Source organism: Kwoniella dejecticola, chromosome 1, assembly GCF_000512565.2.
Source record: "Kwoniella dejecticola CBS 10117 chromosome 1, complete sequence".
NCBI lineage: Eukaryota > Fungi > Basidiomycota > Tremellomycetes > Tremellales > Cryptococcaceae > Kwoniella > Kwoniella dejecticola.
The window spans coordinates 946,027-964,174 of NC_089301.1; the positions used below are offsets into that span (position 1 = coordinate 946,027).

General features: G+C 48.6%; 8 protein-coding genes across 8 annotated transcripts; 3 read left to right on the top strand and 5 right to left on the bottom strand.

The window, feature by feature from the left end:
* Positions 1 to 419: 419 nt before the first annotated feature.
* Positions 420 to 2,698, bottom strand: I303_100358 (dihydroxy-acid dehydratase; the record flags this gene model as incomplete). Its single annotated transcript, XM_018403729.1, has 7 exons — positions 420 to 1,210; positions 1,271 to 1,674; positions 1,728 to 1,848; positions 1,900 to 1,976; positions 2,036 to 2,318; positions 2,402 to 2,449; positions 2,515 to 2,698. The coding sequence occupies 7 exons, from the start codon at positions 2,696 to 2,698 to the stop codon at positions 420 to 422; spliced, it is 1,908 nt and encodes a 635-aa protein (XP_018266383.1).
* A 422-nt stretch (positions 2,699 to 3,120) lies between these two features.
* I303_100359 (uncharacterized protein) lies at positions 3,121 to 4,641 on the top strand (the record flags this gene model as incomplete). Its single annotated transcript, XM_065968096.1, has 10 exons — positions 3,121 to 3,186; positions 3,253 to 3,263; positions 3,327 to 3,366; positions 3,425 to 3,444; positions 3,499 to 3,694; positions 3,761 to 3,892; positions 3,939 to 4,044; positions 4,100 to 4,357; positions 4,414 to 4,500; positions 4,553 to 4,641. The coding sequence occupies 10 exons, from the start codon at positions 3,121 to 3,123 to the stop codon at positions 4,639 to 4,641; spliced, it is 1,005 nt and encodes a 334-aa protein (XP_065824168.1).
* A 647-nt stretch (positions 4,642 to 5,288) lies between these two features.
* On the bottom strand, positions 5,289 to 6,338 carry I303_100360 (uncharacterized protein; the record flags this gene model as incomplete). The annotated part of the gene is made up of 1 exon (XM_018403731.1): positions 5,289 to 6,338. The coding sequence occupies one exon, from the start codon at positions 6,336 to 6,338 to the stop codon at positions 5,289 to 5,291; it is 1,050 nt and encodes a 349-aa protein (XP_018266385.1).
* Positions 6,339 to 6,767: 429 nt separating this feature from the next.
* I303_100361 (uncharacterized protein) lies at positions 6,768 to 8,097 on the top strand (the record flags this gene model as incomplete). The annotated part of the gene is made up of 3 exons (XM_018403732.1): positions 6,768 to 7,188; positions 7,252 to 7,410; positions 7,475 to 8,097. 3 exons carry the CDS (start codon positions 6,768 to 6,770, stop codon positions 8,095 to 8,097), a joined length of 1,203 nt encoding a protein of 400 aa, XP_018266386.1.
* A 400-nt stretch (positions 8,098 to 8,497) lies between these two features.
* Positions 8,498 to 9,741, bottom strand: I303_100362 (uncharacterized protein; the record flags this gene model as incomplete). Its single annotated transcript, XM_018403733.1, has 6 exons — positions 8,498 to 8,655; positions 8,717 to 8,927; positions 8,977 to 9,028; positions 9,099 to 9,424; positions 9,476 to 9,616; positions 9,667 to 9,741. The coding sequence occupies 6 exons, from the start codon at positions 9,739 to 9,741 to the stop codon at positions 8,498 to 8,500; spliced, it is 963 nt and encodes a 320-aa protein (XP_018266387.1).
* Positions 9,742 to 10,629: 888 nt separating this feature from the next.
* Positions 10,630 to 11,310, top strand: I303_100363 (uncharacterized protein; the record flags this gene model as incomplete). Its single annotated transcript, XM_018403734.1, has 1 exon — positions 10,630 to 11,310. The coding sequence occupies one exon, from the start codon at positions 10,630 to 10,632 to the stop codon at positions 11,308 to 11,310; it is 681 nt and encodes a 226-aa protein (XP_018266388.1).
* A 1,175-nt stretch (positions 11,311 to 12,485) lies between these two features.
* Positions 12,486 to 13,481, bottom strand: I303_100364 (uncharacterized protein; the record flags this gene model as incomplete). Its single annotated transcript, XM_018403735.1, has 1 exon — positions 12,486 to 13,481. One exon carries the CDS (start codon positions 13,479 to 13,481, stop codon positions 12,486 to 12,488), a length of 996 nt encoding a protein of 331 aa, XP_018266389.1.
* A 523-nt stretch (positions 13,482 to 14,004) lies between these two features.
* On the bottom strand, positions 14,005 to 17,343 carry I303_100365 (uncharacterized protein; the record flags this gene model as incomplete). Its single annotated transcript, XM_018403736.1, has 11 exons — positions 14,005 to 14,134; positions 14,206 to 14,390; positions 14,458 to 14,722; positions 14,782 to 14,932; positions 15,005 to 15,907; positions 15,967 to 16,121; positions 16,184 to 16,285; positions 16,381 to 16,598; positions 16,699 to 16,815; positions 16,965 to 17,069; positions 17,230 to 17,343. 11 exons carry the CDS (start codon positions 17,341 to 17,343, stop codon positions 14,005 to 14,007), a joined length of 2,445 nt encoding a protein of 814 aa, XP_018266390.1.
* Between the last annotated feature and the right edge of the window lie 805 nt (positions 17,344 to 18,148).

The following is an 18,148-nucleotide window of genomic DNA, read 5'->3' on the forward strand; positions in this document are numbered from 1 at the left end:
GCCTTCAGCAACAATCACATCCTGTTCTATTCGATCTCCTATACGTTTGACTGACTCCCAGTGACACCCAATCTTGGCCCCTTTTCTCGTTCACTTACCGTGTGTAGGGATCGTGCTCGTAGATGCAAGGTTGAGTGCCAGGAAAGGAGATGGAGAGTGATCGTCGTTCTGCAGTCACTTGACGATTTCGCCCGCGCGACCGCTAAAACCTTGATTGTCTTCACGCTGTCCATCTCAAGTGGCGACAAGAGTGTGAAAACATCGTAGAGCTATTGCAGCCAGATAGATGCCTAAATCCTCCTCTTCAGGCCTCTGAGGGGATTTTGCAAGCGGGTTTGCATCTGCGGCAATCGGCATCAGAATGAATGCATATGATAACGGAGCAAGCTACATCGATCCCCACTTCACGGCTACATCACTTAGTGATTACGCCTGGGAATACCAGCCGTCTGGGCCAGACGTTGATACTTGACTGCCTTTGGTATCACCATTCCCTCCGAGAGCTCACTAACATTATCTCTGAACAGCTCCTGCCAAGGCGTTTGACTTGGTGGACCTTTGTAGGGACCCGATTCAGATCTTCTACTCTTCAGCTCCTCGGGATCAACCTTGATATCTGCTCTTCCACGCTTCAAGTCAATTCGAATGATATCTCCATCTCTCAAAAGTCCGAGATTGCCGCCTGTCGCCGCCTCAGGAGACGCGTTCAGGATGGACGGACTGCCAGAAGTACCGGATTGTCGACCGTCACCGATACAAGGCAGTTCGATACCCTTCTTGATCAGTCGACCTGGAGGAATCATGTTAACCACCTCAGCCGCTCCGGGATATCCTTGTGGACCAGCCCCTCGCATGATCAAAATAGTTCCAGCTTCAATCTTATCCTCCGTCTCTATACGATGGTGATAATCTTCAGGACCGTCGAATACAGCTACTGGACCTTCGAAGGCCATAGGATCATCGGGATTGCTCAAATACTGATCATTGAATGCTTTACTGATAACGGAGGTTTTCATGACAGCGCTGTCGAACAGAGATCCGGAGAGATGGAGGAAGCCTGCTGACGTTTTCACCGGGTTCTCGAATGGGCGGATAACCCTCTTATCCGTGGAACGATCTTCGCGGCAATTGTCGCCTATCGATCGGCCTGAGACCGTGAGGGCGTCAGGGTGAGGTAAGAGATTATGTTTGATGAGCTCAGCGGCGACAGCTGTATAAGCTAGTCAGTGGACAACCTCACAAGGAATGCTAAGTCGATTCCGGCACTTACCAGGAAGTCCTCCAGCTCGGTGATATTCCTCACAGAGATATTCTCCAGCAGGCTGGATATTCACGAGTAATGGAAGCTTGTACCCAACATCTTGCCAGTCTTGATTTGAAAGGGGTACTCCGATATGCTTCGCGATAGCATTCAGATGGATAGGCGCGTTGGTGGACCCTCCAATGGCAGTGTTTAAAGCGATAGCGTTCTCGAAGGCTTCGCGAGTCAAAATGTCGGATGGTTTGACATCTTCTCGCACAAGATCAACGATTCGTCTGCCGGTCTGGTACGCGCAGGCACCTCGTTCCCGATATGGAGCAGGGATGGAGGCGCTGCCTGGAAGCGCCATACCCAGAGCTTCGGCCAAGGCGTTCATTGTGCTGGCTGTTCCCATCGTATTGCAATGTCCGAGACTGATGATCGACTGTCAGCTGTGGACCAAAAGCATTGCGAAAATTGCTCTTACCTCGGTGCGGAGGTAGCCACTGTCTGCATCAATTGCAGCTGATCAATTTTACCAGCGGCGAGCGCTGCTCTAGCATCCCATAAGACCGTACCAGAACCAACAAGTCGCTGTCCGGCATATCCTGATCACGGAGTTAAAGCAAATAATCTAAAAGTGTGTTGGGGACACCCACCATTCAACATCGGCCCAACATTCATGCAAATAGCAGGGATATTGACCGTGGCAGCAGCCATCAGCAGGGCGGGCGTTCTATCATGGACGACGAGCATCAGTCTCCGAAGGTAGTCTGTCGCCATGGCCTGACTTACGTCTTGTCACATCCGGTCAAAAGGACAACTCCATCCATGGGATAGCCGAAAAGTACCTCAACCAACGACAAGTACGCAAAATTTCGGTCAAGACTGGCGGTCGGACGTTTGGTGGTCTCTTGTATCGGATGGCAGGGGAATTCGAATGGTGTTCCCCCTGCAGCGATGATTCCATCTCGAACTCGCTTAGCAAGTTGAACATGTCCAGAGTTGCAAGGAGCTAGATCGGAACCGGTTTGAGCGATACCAATAATCGGTTTATGCTTGTTTGCGATCTCGTTCACTGCAACGCATAATGTTAACCAGGTGGATCTATGATGACACGAAGTACTCGTGCGCAGCGAATTAGGCGTATCCGCAACTCACTGGTAAGCCCTCCGTTGAGGTACCTCTCAACATAAGCTCCGCACATGTCTGAGATCCATCGTTAGCTCTTTAGCTTAAATCGTGTCAAATTCAGCTTAGTGATCTGAGCTTACCATCAGATGGGTTATTCCACCACTGTTTCGACCTCAGCGGTACAGCAGGTTCCACTCCTTCAGGCTCTCCATTCTCCTCGGCGGGGGCAGTGAACGACCTCACACCAGCGGGCGTCTGGCCTAGGACATCGTCCTCCTGCGTGTCATTCTCCCGTAATCCACAAGTGCAACCTTCGCAAGGCATCTCGCCGTTTGTAGAGTCTTATTCGGAGGTTCGGAGGTATAAGGTCTCTGGCTGGGTGCTAGTCAGAGTTTGTCAACAGATTGTCTGCGTCAACAATCTCGTCCTTCAAATTCAAAATATCTACTCTAACGGCAGCTTCATGCTCTACCTCCAATAGGCGGCACTAAAATGTCAGCACGGGACACGGTCCGGTCACCTATCAACCTCGGTTGAAAGCGAACCGTGCCCTGAACTCCTGCTCAACCGACTGTGGCCGTTCGGACCTCCACTCCATTTCTCCATCCGGCCAAGCCAATTTCAACTTTTGTTGCTATGTCTATGGTCTGTCTAGTCAGCTATGCGAGAGAGCATTTAAAGTAGTGCTATATCACTTGAGATTGAATTTGTCAACAACTGTCTAGACATCTCACACATTAGCCATCATGCCCGTTCACACCACTTACAAGCTGTCAAATGGATTAGACATCCCTTCCATCGCTCTCGGTACTGTAAGTAGGAGATGCCTCGAACGGACAACCTGACTGAGCGCTGATTCTCGATTACTCCCTCCATAGTGGATGTCAACGTAAGTTGACCCTTTGCAAGACTTCCCGCCAAGATGTTATTTCCGCTGACACCATGTTGATAGTCCTGGAGAAGTGGAGAAGGCAGTCAAGCATGCTATCCAGGTAAGTCGCCAGTTGTGCAGAAAGCTGTGACGATTGCTAATAGCATTGGACCGATCAGAGCGGCTACAAACACATCGAGTAAGCGCATAAGTACCATTGACATGATCTTCAGAGGCTGATTTGCCTTCTCAGTTGTGCCTGGGGTTATGGAAACGAAGCTGAAGTCGGCGAGGGAATCAAAGCTTCAGGCGTACCCAGAGACCAGATATGGATCACTTCCAAGCTGTTCGAACTTCATCACAAGCCAGAGCACGTAGAGCTTGCCGTAAGGGATAGTCTGAAGAAGCTTCGGACAGATTACCTTGACATGTACCTTTTACACTATCCCGTAAGTGCTGCCATTCCTAGCGTATGTAAGCTTGAGTCTATGCTGACTGTTCTAAACCGGTTGTAGGTAGCTTGGAAGACAGTCTGCCCAGATGGCGTTCTGCCTCAAAAGGAACACACTCCTATGGTCGACGGAAGATTGGTCATAGATATCCCTCTCTCTGAAGATTTCCTCTCGACATGGGCGGCTATGGAAAAGGTAAATGGCGAGAAATGACGCAAGCTTGAGTCTGCGCTGACATCAGGATCAGCTGGTGGAGAAGGGCTTAGTACGATCTATCGGTGTCTCCAACTTCAACATCTACAAGCTGAAGAAGCTCATCGCCGCCGCCAAGATCAAGCCCGTCGCTAGTATGTCTCGTTTTACAGATTGGCCGAAGTCTGCTAACCGCCCTGCCGTGTACAGACCAAATCGAGCTTTCTATACAGAACCCTCAATTCGAATTTGTCGACTGGCTTCAACGTAACCAAATATTGCCGCAAGCCTTTTCCCCCTTAGGTGGTCTTGCGGGTCAACACCTCCGACAGCACCCGGTCGTACTGGAGATCGGTAAAAAGTACGGCGTCCATGGTGCCGTGGTCCTTGTCAGCTGGCTGCTGGCTAGAGGAATTCAACCTTTACCCAAGAGTGTCTTCGAGAATGAAATCGAAGCCAACATCAAGCGTAAGTCCACTCTGCATCAGTCTCGAGGGCGATTGACTAAGCTGATTGTTCTTCAGCTGTCGACTTGACCCAAGAGGAAGTCGAGAAGCTGTCTGAACTGGCTCGCTCCTTCCCTTCTAAGCGTGTCGTAAACCCCTCCTCAGGTGAGTCCAGCTGTCTCTTATGCAGCCCCAAGTCACTAATCAATGTGAGTAGAGTACGAGCCCTTCTACGATGTTTACCAAGAAGATCACCCAGAATTCAGCGACAAAGCTCAGCTTCTCTTGGAAAAAGGCGGATCTTAGTCAGGACCAGCTGAAGTGATGATGACATATATCCTGATATAGAACGGATACCCACAATACAGTAGGTGTATATCGTAGACTAGTGGTAGATATATATGCGTCACAATGCAAGTCCATAGATGTCCCTCTTCGCCTCATTTCTCGCATGAAAAGGGCAATCCATGCTTGAGAAGAGTTCTCCCTTACACCGACCACGACATATGCACTGCGATGGACGAGGGTCGACGAGACGGATTGATAAGATCCCTCGGAGGAGGATTTCGCGCTTAGTCACCAGGTGTAGTGGGTCAAGGATGGCTGTCCCGCACACAGAGATCGCGGTCCATTTCCTCACGAACCTTCAGAAAGAGTTGTCCCAATACAGGAGATAAAGGACTGCATGCAGGAATTGATGCTGTGTCGGCTCAACGAGATGACCAACATTCGAACCCAAATTGCGGTACGTGATTCAATGCTGTACTACTGTTATCATGATTTAGGTATCGGTTCCGGCACTGAGCTTGTCAGCATACATTTATCTGACCTCACTTTATAGACGTATGTGATACACATGGAAGCCGTCAATTGCAACGGGACAGAGCAAAGAATTAATGTCTGCATCTATTTGGCTCTATTGACTGCTACGAAACTGTCACCTATTTCTTCCGTTAAGCCCGGGTGAATCGGTATTCTGTCGAAGCGGTATAAGTTTCGCCAGGAGCGATTACACTTTGGGCGAAGTGGGGGTGATGAATGTAATCTGGCCAATGTTGGGTTTCGAGGCACAGCCCAGCTCGGTACCCATTGACAGCCCCGCCAAGTCCCGGATTCTTGAGGTCCATAGGCGCTCCGTCGAAGAACTGGATCCCTGGCTGATCAGTCCAGCACTCCATGGTGAGATCACCGTTCGAGGATATAAGTTCGGCCCCACGATGTAGCTGACCTGGCACTGATGGGGAACGAAGAGCGTAGTTGAGATCGTAGTGGAAAGGCTTGCCGCTCTCTTTGTCCAGATACTCGATCGGGCGTGAGGTGCGGGAGTCGAATGGGGTCCCAGCAACATCTGCAAGCTTACCCGTTGGAATAAGATCTTCGTCCACGGCAGTGTATTGATCAGCATCGATGGTGAGTTTTTGCTGTAGGTTGTCGTGTACAGAAGGACCACGAGCTCCGTCCACATTGAAGAAAGAGTGATTGGTGAGGTTGACTGGCGTCTTTTTGTCGGTTTGTGCAGTGTAATCTAATCGAAATACTCCAGAAGAGGGGATGGAGTAGGTGATTGATGCTTTCAGATTGCCTGGAAATCCTTGATCTCCATCGGGCGACGCATACTCTAGTGTTACGGAATGCTTAGTATGCTTCTGTAAAGTCCAGTTCTTGTGTCCAAATCCACTTATTCCTCCATGACAAGTATGCCCGGTCGGCTCATTGACTTCAATAGTATAATCGGTCGAATCAAGCGCAAATCGACCATGGGCAATCCTATTTGCGACTCGACCGGCTACGGCTCCGTGATGCCACTGTTTGTTGTCAACATAGCCGCTGAGGTCGTCGAATCCGAGGATGACACTTCGTGGACCAGTTGGGGTAGGAACAGACAGATCATGAATCGCCGCGCCAAAGGTGATTATAGTAGCCGTAGTTGACCCGTCGGGCGATTGTATATCAACGGCTAGGACGTCTTTCCCGTCGTGCTGTCCAAATTTTCTGCTGGACATTCTGACACCTCGCGTCGTGGTGAAGGCTAATTTAGCTATCTTTCAATAGGAAGCGATGTGAGATTGAGCCTTTTCCACCTTCTCTGCAATAATTTTTACCTATCAAGCATATACTTGGCGACTTATGATTCTGCATGAGTGCACATGGTCTGCTGCTTGCCTATCCGCCAATAATGGGGGACGCTCGGGTCGGAGACCATTCGAGGGGAATTCCGGATTCGATTCGAGGCCAATTCCGCATTCGATTCGAGAACCATCCGAACCGAAAGCGAACCGAGCGTTCCTGTTACATCATCCGTGCTCGAAAAGCAGTACGCGGCATCCAGAAATTTGTAAATAATCGTTAAGGTATTGAAAGCTATCTCTTGAGCATAGCGATTCCCATACTCAACTGTGCAAGCATTGCGTACTGGCCAAGACTGAATCAACATGCCAGACTCCCCAATCAAAATCGCATTGTTAGGTACTGGTATTTACTCGGAATCCGACTATCTACCATCCCTTCTTAAGGAAACACAAGATCACTCCGACGTCAAGACCGTGTGGTCCCTTGACGCATCTGCCGCCGAAAGGTTCGCTGTCCAGTTCCAGGCCGCTGGGCGCGCTCAGCCTCAAATAGCCGTCGGAGATGCCGGGATAGAAGAGATCATCAACGATGCTGAAATCGACGCGGTCGTGATTGTTCTGCCATTCGCTCATCAACCCCCCTTAATCAAGCGGTTCTGGGCGGCAGGCAAGCATGTCTTGAGCGAGAAGCCGATTGAGCGAGATGTAAAGGCTGGACTTGCTCTGGTAAAGGAGTTTGATGAGAACTGGAAATCGAAGAACTTGGTTTGGAGGGTAGCAGAAGGTGAGTCAGCCGTGTACTGTGTTTTCGTCCGAAGAGGAATCAGGCGCTGATGTGGACCTTTAGACTACGATCACGAGCCCATTCACAGACGAGCGGCTGAGCTACTTGCAGACCCCGCGATGGGTCCAGTGCTTTTCTGGGATCTTCAGAATCAAAATTACTGTCCGGACGGCGATAAATGGCAGTCCACTACTTGGAGGAACGTTCCAGATTATCAAGGAGGTGAGCTAACATATCTTCATTCTGCATTTATTGTCGCCGCTCACTTCGACTTGCATTATTACAGGTTTCTGCCTTGATGGTGGAGTCCATTCTATCGCCATGCTTCGCGTCATCCTTCCCGATCCTCCAGCAGCTGTTGTCAGTTCCGCTTCTCTACATCGAAAGCACACCCCTCCGCACGACACTATCCTAGCCCTGGTGCTACCGGCTTCCAGCGCTACCAAGGAGCCAAGCGGTTCTACTACCAAGCTTGATATCAACAGACTGCAAGCAGCCAAACTTCCCGAACCTGGAAAGTCAACTCCAGCTGGTACAATCACCTTCACTTGGGCTCTACCAGATATCGAGCCACGTCCGCCTAAGGAGCTGCAAGTCCTGAATATCACCTGTCTTAACGGAAAGCTGACGCTGATCAACGACTCGGGAACCCGTATCCTGGAAGTAAGCCCTGCCAATGGTAGTCGAGTGAAAGCGGTGAAAGAAACGAGTGCAAAGAAAGGAGTAGAAGTAGAGCTTGCATACTTTGCGAGAGCGGTTCAGGCGACGAAAGCAGGACGAGCTGTAGACCCTGCTGAGGACTATGGAACGCCGATCAACACCGTATGGGATGTCGCTGTCATTCAAGCGATGCTGCAGTCGAACGGGAATAAAGTGGACATCCAGCAGCTGATAGATCAATATAAGTAGATGCAGTCCATCAGGAGATACATAAATTCGCATGCAGAGATTTCATAGATCGTTCTGCGTAGCTTACTACTGCATCGATATTCTTTACACCGTTAGTACGGCACAACACAGCATACTCATGGTATCCTCAGTACAACTGTATGGGCTCATCGCCGAAACAGGGGAATCGTACAGCTAGGAGGATGTGCATGTCGCATACAGGACTCCATAGATATTCGAAGTGCGATTGTCAGATATTGCAGATGCAGGGACTGGTTTATGGACTTGCGCTGGATGGTCATCGATGTGAATTCAAAATTGTGACTTGAGGAGGATCTGTATGCGTGGTCACACCGTACATGGCTTAGAAGGGCATCTATATCTGCATTTGTGCAAGACTGTGAGAAGCTATGATTTGGCTCTAAGCAAGGAAGCTCCCTTGAAATCGAGTGCGCTCTTTCCCTCTGAATCCTAGACCCTTCACGACAAACAGATCTCCATTCGAGGGGTGTCTTTTGATCTGTTCGGCAGTGGTTCCCTCCCTAGCTGAGGTTACATACAGCTCATCGAGGTTCGGGCCTGCAACGAGTGGTCAGTTTCTCCGCACATCTCTCTTTCCTGCCTTGTATACCAGACTTACCGCCAAATATGCATGAGGTCACGTTGAGTGCTTGTGGTAGATGCACAATCAAGTCGATCTCGCCTTGCGGTGTGAAGCGAATGACTTTGCCTGATCCCCAACGTGCGGACCAGATTCCATATTGGTCGTCCTGACACATGCCATCCGGCACGCCCAGCTCCTCATCATCCACATTACTGAAGATGACCTTGTTGCTGACTGCGCCCGTGTCCTGCATCCCTCGTCAGTGCTGGTCGTACAACCGGGATAGTGAGACTCACTATGTCATAATCGTACTTGCCGATCTCCTTTCGCAAGCTATCGGTAAAGTACCTGCTCATCACATCCATTAGCACAAGATGAAAGTTGCGATCTCAGAAGGAAGCCAGGTCGGGCGACTTACATGGTCTTGTTATATTTGGTCCAACCCATCCCGTTGGACACGGTAAGCTGGTCTAAGAGTAGTTCCGCCGTCAAGCCATCGCCTGACTTGCTGATCGAATACAGGCCACCGCCTGCTGAGCCAGGGAAACCCTGTTCGTGCATCATCGTGCCAACGATCCAACGTTTTCCCGAGGGATCCACGCAAGCCTCATTGAAGCGATTGAAGCCTTCCAAATGGGTGATATCCACGTTGAGACGCTTATAGGTCGACGGAGAATTGGTGGGAGGGAAAGGCAATTGATCGAAGCTGATGAAAGCAAGACCATCTTGTAGAGCTGCCAGAAGCTGCTCATTGTCAGTATCTGCAGGTTTAGAAGTTGAAATATTCCAACTCACTCCTGTGTTGTCCTCAAGCAGAGCTAAGGCGGTGACATTCCGGTCAAAAGATTGATACCCATGTTTGCCGGTCGATGGCTCATAAGTGAATATCTTGCAGCCAAGAATATCCACGAAGTACAGTCGTTGCCGGACAGCGTCCTTTGACCATGAATCAGCCTTGTCTGCAGGTATTAGTAGATTGCACTCACCCACAGGGATCCCTCACCCAATTCGCATTGATACTGCAAAAGAGACTCTTGCTGGATTATAGTCTTAGGTGCCATATTGTGATGTGGTGTGCGATTCGATTAGTTCAGTCTGACTTGTCTACGAGACAACGAGTATTACAGCTGACATTCATCGTAAAATTCGACGGTCAGCCAGAACGTGTTGAACAACCTGGTAGTCGGAAGTCATGGGTGGGTAGGCGGAGATGAGATTCCTGCAGTTGGCCGGCCGGTTCGTAGTGACCCGAAGCGATGAGCCACGTGCATTCCACTGCTGCAGAGGAATATCCTGATATTCTAATTTATACGTAAATTAGGTGGGTGTAATTTGTCGGAGTTCATGGTGAGACCCGATAGGACATTTTGTCTGATAAGGCGGTGAGTAGCAATATGTGTGTGTACATTTTTTGTGTGTGTGTATGTATTTGTGTGTGTGTGTGTGTGTGCCGGACGCGCGATCCAAAGGAGAGCCACCCAGCTTTGATTATGCTGTACAGGCAATTATCGGCAGAGCTCATACATCACTCCAGTCTCACGAATGTATTGTGACAGACCTCAAGGCGAGTATGCCAGTCAAAGGATGTCGTGGGCGTCATCGCTCGTGACGCAGCTTCTATGCAAAAGTAGACTGTGTGAGAGGTTCTCGAGACAAAGGGGAGTCTTCACAGTAAAATTCTCATCAGATGTCATGACAGCAGTGCAAGGTCTAACGCCCATGGCTAAAATACATATGAAGTGATCCTATGGATCCTATGGATCCTATGGATCCTATGGATCCTGACTGGACGACTGAATATCTGCATTCACTTCGACTTACTCTCGCACTTCTCAAATAACCCTTGACAACCGCATCGATCTGCAGACCAGACAGAGGTGAGTACACGAAAATTTTCCCCTTTGCTTATGGGCAATTGATCTCACGCATACCTCTTAGCCGTCAGTAACATGGTCACTTCGGCTACCGTGACTATCACAAGCATTGACGGCGAAGCTCCTGCGAGGACCACTCTCATCAGCGGTACTCTCGGACTAGGTCCAGCCGATGTACTGGTCTGTTCCCAGGGGCAATACGGATACGACGAGGTGTTACGACGTTACTCGTACCCTCCTCAATCTATCCTCAGTATGAAGGGGGAAGGAGCACAGCATACTTTTGAAGGTATCTTGCAAGTGGATGACGGGTCTACAAAGACCTGTCAAGGAGCTCTGTCTTTCAGACATTCACGTCATCTCGACGATGCTTTGAACGATCGTACAGTGATTCGAGCTGGGCGTGTGCGGCCAGGCGCTTCCCATGGGGCAGTATTCGATGTGTCCTCTATCAAGGAGGCCCCATTTCCGGGGGTAGGAAGTACAGGAAAAGACTCTGAATCTACCTCTCAGACTTCGGGAATGCTTGCACCCAGTGCTCAAGTCAGTTACGATGCTCAGTCCGGCGAGACAAACAATCATTGGAGTTATTACGAAAATACTCAGATAACTACAAAATTGGATACTGAGCGGTCTATACTCTTCGGGAGCAACAATGCTTGGACTAAGGAAGACGCTGAAGCCGTCGCTCAGCATGGAAATATCTCGCAAGGACAAACTTTTGTACTGGTCAAAGGGCAGGTCGTTCAAGTCTGAGCGCGTGTGGCGAGTCGCGACCCAGCAGTCTGAGTAGACTCGTAAGGCTGAAATGGTACATAAGACTCACCCCTCTTGTAGCCGAGATACACGTGGAACATTCTGGGATCGCTCTATATGCAGTTGATGGCTGAGTCTTCATCCCGTTCAAGCTCAGACCGTGCCTCGCCATGAGAACCCTTAGCGATGAGCCTGAAGCCACGCTTCTCGCTTCTGAACGTCGTCGCAGTGGCGATCGATACTTGAGGCCTGGACACTCTTTCTATTCGCGCTCCCAAAGGAGCGATCAATCGCGGCATGAAATTCGAAGCAGCCCTCCTCCATCGGTTGTCCACCTTTGCGAGAAGCGATCAAGGGAGGTAGAATGCAAGCTTCTTATCGAGTCGATAATACCGTGACTGACAGTGATACTTCATTCATACTATATAAGCTTGGAGTGAATTGCAAAGGTGATCAGTCCTCCTCATATCGAGTTACACAAGCAATATATTTCTTGATAGCACAGTCACCCGAGGTTCAGATCCCTTACTTTGAGTTGATCTCGACAAGCCGGTTTTCAGAATGACGAATCAAGAGAATCCTGATGCTTCCCGGGGGGATATCTATAGGAGATCCGAGTCTAATGGGTTCCCTCAAGTTAGAGGCTCAAGCGCTTCGGCTTCACAGGGTGATCAGGCAAGGTGAGTTGCTTGGCTTGAAAATAAGCGATCATTATCGCCCTCAGTCAAAAGATTCAGCCCTGAGCTAATGGTGACCAAAATGTACGTGAATGCGACGTCGGGACGACCCATGCTACATAGCACAAGCCACAATACCTCGTCCACTCAAGCGTCAGCCGGTACTAACACTGCCGAGCAGATGTCAGCAATTGACCGGAAATGGGCTGAACTATACAATCGTGTCGGAGATTCGGATAAGGCGTCGTCGAGACCGACAGACTGGAATCCCTACGATTAGCTTGGGCCCGCGGGAATATGATTTCCAGTCGTCGAGAGCAGTCTCCGCTTGATTCCGAGATATGGGATATTTATGGTGCTGTATTTCGTAGCCGACGTGTACATGCACATTTGCAAGGTTCGCGTTGTGATCCTCAGGTCTGGGTGATAGTGATTCAGAAAATATCTCTAATCCGGGCTTACCCAAAATCACAGCGCTCATTTATTCAGGAGCCCTGGCTATACATTCTGCTCATCGGGACAACGTATAGCTTCTAATAGTCCTTGAGGATTTGGCTGTTCAGCCACCGCATCCACCTTTATTCCCTTTTCTTCGAGGTATCTCTTCGTAGTCTCGCCAATTGCGCAGACCTTCCACCCACCCCAGAACGCGTCGGGTCCAGCTTTTCCTACGTCATCGTCTATTTCAGTAGCAGAATTCGCTTCGTTGGACTGGCTTGAGTGGTGAAGGAGGCGTCGATCAAGGAGGGGCCATACCACCTCAGCTCCTGAAGGCGAGAAGAACGCTAACCATCCTTTCCTCTTCTCCTCTCTCCGACTCCGCTTAAACAACTCCAAATTCTCAAGGATATCACCTCGGGGCGTAGTCCTATAAACCATCACCTCCTCTACAATCCTCCCGTGTTCTCTTAAACCATCTTGAAGGTTATCCGTCGATTTATCCCCTCTGACGAACAGATACGGCTTATATCCATCCTTCGAGCTCGAGCGAGGTGAGGTTTGGAGGATGAGAGGTATAAGGTGTATTGCGGATTTCGGTACATCCTCGTGCGCATCTTCTGGTATTCTCGGTATATACCCTTGAGGTATTTGGGAATCCATCAAATGTTGAGAAGATGCGGTGCCGGCCGTAAAGAGTGGTATAGTATCCCAATTTTCCCCTGATGCATCGGCTTTCTCTTTGCCTTTGCCTTTTCTAGAGTCAGAATCAATTTGAGACACAGCTCGGACCCATCCCTCAGCACCTCGTCGGGAGGTGATGATCACTCCTTCCCACTTACTTGGTCCAGCCTCAATGATCGGCACGAGGTCAATGGTGGTGTATGTCTCTTCTAGGACAGGAATGAAAGTCGGATCATAAGTCGATGATGTCGATGATCTCGATGAGGAAGAGGATGAAGATGAGGATGTGGAAGTAAGTGTTTGATAATAAGGGTCAAGAGATACCGTCGGGGAAGGGGTCTTGAATAGAATTATGGGAGTCGAAGTTGACATGTCGCTGGCGCTCGAGACACTCAAAACGCTCTTCCAGATATCCTCATCGAGTTTGCATCAGATGCTTGTGCTTGAGCTTGATGTTGAAGAGAGAGTTGTATTGACCAATCGACATTCGAAATTTCATCTTGGCTGAAACGGTCATAAGTTCACGCGTCACCATTCTCAAACCTCCACTTGGCTATCTTCGGATACAAATAGCATCCCACCGGACGCACGCTTAGCATAGTGAAGAAAACATGACATTGATTGGTTACATGAATGCTCCTTCCGAATGCTATATCAGATACCAGATACCGTATACACAGAAAGATGAAAATGCACAGCGAAAATGAGGAAATATGAACAGTGTAATTGGGTATATGAGTATAGTGTGTAAAAATGTCAACAATGACAAAAGGAGAATGAAACCGAATGAATTATAACGTCCCTTGTAAGTGTATATATATGCGACAAGCTTGCTTCTTTCTCCTCGTGAAACATAGACACAGAGATTGTTTGTGCGAATTGCGCATTGCGCTGATCATCGGATCGGCTTGAGTATTTCTCTTTCTCGCTCCATGGCTGCCCTCGTTCCCGCCGCTACAGGTACACCATTTGTTCTGGCTGCTGGTTTAGTCATTCCATGCGACTTGACCTTCGCCAGTACATCCCTTTGCACATGCAAAAGAATAATCAGCTTCGTCTTAACCCTTGCAGAAAGAGAATGTCCAAATTGACTCACCGAGCATACTGTACTTTATGGACTACACCTTCTATCCTCTTCTTATCCTTGGGCGAAGCATCCTCATCCGTAGGTAGAAGTAATGACTCAAGACTCCAAGTCCTTAATACCGAATGCCGGTCGATGACAGAGACGACCAAACCGTCTTGCGACAATATCAATTTTGTGTGATCGTAAAAGTTGAACTGAGCAAATAGAGAATACAATGTCAGCTTGCTCTCATGTCACACGTGTGCGAGTTAGCTGACTCACCTGAAGTACATCGTTGCTCAGTCGGAAAAGAATAACATGCTTCATCCTCAGGTACTTCACAATGAATACCATGCCAGTACGCAAGTCCACATCATCGTAGGTGTACGGTTGTTCAAGGAACAATTTATCAAGCATGTAGCTTTCAAAGTGTTTCAGCAGGTATACTTTGTTTTTCAGGTCGGAAGGGTATTTATCTATCCCGTGAGAGCGTCGAGTGTGGTGTGACAAGTCATCTGAGGATGTTGGGCGTATATCATCGAAATGTCTATGCCAGTGCATCCGTCAGTAAGAAGCCAAATATGAGAGTTCAGCGTGTTCACTTACTGTTTGCCAGGCGCCAGAACTAGCGAAGTAGAATCGTTAAAGTGTACACTGACTGTGCCGTCCGTCATGGCGAATCCCATCCCGTATTTCGTACAATAATCCAGCCAAGATACCACAAATACGCTCGGAGGCTGAGGGTTCGGAGGTATTTCTGATATCAAATAGTACATGAGCTTTTCCGACGCCGCAATTCATAATGCCAAAGAGGGCAATCAAGACTTACGAGGTGTCCTGAACCCTTGAGGAGTCTGCGACATGGTGAGCGCATTCGAAAGATTTTGTCCGATTATCTCGAATAAGCTGGATTTGTAATCTCTCGTCTTGGAATATGCTGTATCTTTACCCGACGAAGAGGCTAGAGTCGATGCAGGAGCTGATGCTCTGGGTAAAGTCGTTGCTGCTCCGAGCGGATTGGCTTTTCTTGGCGACGCAGAAGGCTGTCGAGGTTGATCATGCTGATGCTCGTGCTGACGCCCATGATGTCGATGCTTCTCTCCCGCCATCTCAGAAACAATTCTAGCTTTCTGATTCGCCAAGCCTCGTTCTCGTACTGCATGATCATACCCTCGTTGTTTCTGTTGGTCTACCAAGACCTCCTCTTCTTCCTCCTCCTCTTCGCCGACCCTTTCCATGGGAGTCGTTTTCCTAGCGGATGACGGCCCAGGTCCAGCGGTTGCTCCAGCTCCGGCTCCACCGTGATTCTCTTTGCCCAGTGCCGATCTCCTGGCCGGGCTCAGAGTCGATGCGGCTCCAGCAGCTGAAAGTTTGCGCAGTAGCGAAGGCTCCTTGATAGGTGCCGAAGCTTGAACAAGGGGTTGTCGAGCTGAAGTAAGTAAAGCCGAGATCGGACTGTCTGGTTGGACGGCGTTCTTGAAGTCTCTCTCCTGTTGCAATATGCTTGGACCAAGAGGTTGACGGGGTCGAGTGATGACTTCCGGAGCGAGAGATGGTACCACGCCAATTCTCGATTTCTGGCACAACGTTTGGAAATTTCGTCTTGATTGCATGGTTGTGAGGTGTCGGTAATCTGGCGCAAAGTCGTTCGCTGAAGCAGGGATATAGGCGGGAAATGGGCCATCTACAAACCAGCGATGCGACAAGATCTTGTCTAGAGGTGGTCTTTCGTCTGTGGAGCTTCTGCGTTAGTGTACCGTTGTTGTCGAAGATCGCTTGAGATTGTCTCACCTGGCTTTGGATTCAGAATAGAAGATATCAGATCCTGAGCCGAACGCGAGATTTCCTTATCAGCGGGAAACTCGTATCTGTTCTCTCTGATTCGTTTATATATTGTTTTGACATCCTTTGTTTGGAAGGGTGGCTTGCCGATAAGCAGGGTATACCTGTTGATCACCTTTCATGCATCAGTCATCTCTCTCCCACTCAGCGATACACCTGCACTCACAATATGACTCCGACCGACCAGATATCCACCTCAAAAGAATGACCGTTATCTTGGTCGAAGAGTACTTCAGGCGCGATGTAATTTGGTGTCCCACATATTGTTCTGTATCGTTGATCAGCTCTCCTTCTTCGGCGGGAGCATCTCGAGTGCTCCTTCGGCGCTGGGTGACTAAGAGACAAATCACCAGGTGGACTCACTTCTTCCTGTCTCCCGGATTCTCAATCAAAGCCGCCAAACCAAAATCCCCAACCTTTATATTCATATCCGCATCTAAGAACAGATTCCCCAGCTTCAAATCACGGTGAATCACATTCATTTGGTGCATGTATTGACACGCGGCGATGAGCTGAACGAGGTAATATCGAGCTTCCGGCTCGCTGTATCTTTTCCGGCGTCGAAGGAGGTCCATCATGCTCTATAATGATCAGCCAGAACGTCAGCGTATTCCACGGTGTCATACCTTTAATTTCGAAGTGTATGAATTAGGAAGGATCATATCGTGAAGTAAGACCTACCCCGTTCTCACATAATTCCAAGATCATGTATACGTTCTCGTCATCCTCGAAACAATCTTCGAATCGGACTATATGAGGGTGCTGTAACATCTGATGTAACTTTATCTCCGCCCATAGCTACGAAGCAAGATACATGTGTCAGCGGTTCTCCGTCCGGCTCGCTTCTCCCCGATCTTTCATGGGAAGTGGATGCGATCAAAGTAGTAAAGTAGTGGATGCTTCTCGAAGTCTTATTATTGCAGTATGGTGGTTATTTTGTGACATACCTTGGTCTTGTTCTTTTTCGTCTGAATAGATTTCCGACTGATGACTTTTATAGCTTTTCGTCGATTCTTGTAATCTTGAATCTCGTAGACCCGTGCGAAGCCACCCTACAGGATTTGTAAGGCAAGCATGTAATCAGTGAAATGCTGACGATAGTCAGATGGTCATTTACATGAAAAAGGATGAGGTCGTGACGCGATCCTCCACGAAAATTGCATTTTATGTTTCAGGTTGATCCTGATCTCAATCTTGATTATACTAACTCACCTCGCCCAGAAATCCAACTCTGTCATATCGAGCCCCCTTGCCCGAGTCTCTGATCACCAAAGGCGGAGAAGGGGGTACTTCTTTCTCTTTCTTCTTCACGGGCGTCCCTGCCATCTTGGTGTTTGGTTCGCTTCGATTCCACTTGCAATTGCAATTCCCCTTCCGATTTTGAACTTGAGATCGTATTGCTACTTGATCACAAGGTTATGATCTGCAAGCCAAAATCAAAGTCGAGATGAGTTGATGAAAGTCGCAGAATGTAATCAAGTAATGTGATGTGTTCTCTGTTTGATGTTTGATGTTTGATGTTTTCGACTTTTGATCAGTCCAATGATGTTTGACAATATCCTATCGTACCAGCCTCAGTAGATATTCAAGTAAAACCATCCGAGTGATGCGCGAGGAATTATTCGGATGTAGAAGGAGTGACTATAGTAAGTATGATGATGACGATGATGCCAATCAAAGCTATATGACTATCTAGTAGTAAAGTCAAACAGCAGTAATGTTGAGTGATATCCAAGTAGCGATTTGTACAATTAGACTGCCTTGTTGACACTGTCACTGTTAAGCCTGGAAATCATTCGCGTCCATCAAAGGGCACATTACCGTAATACTCAATCGGAATTATAGGAAAACATGGCATGTGGCACTTTTTCATTGGCTTGTGTGCAGTATCAACACGTACATGTAAGATCCTCACACGGCATGCAAGCAAAGCGTAAAGTGTAAATGGTAATTGGTACATAGTAATACATGCATGCAAGAATTGTTCATTGTTCGTTTCTTGTGTATTTGTACTAGCTACTACTACTTCTACTGGTACTACTTCCTTGAAGATAGATACAGCCCGCTGTAAGGGTGAATGACAGTATTTCAATTGGATTTGGTTTCATTTGATTGATCTGGTTGGTATGAT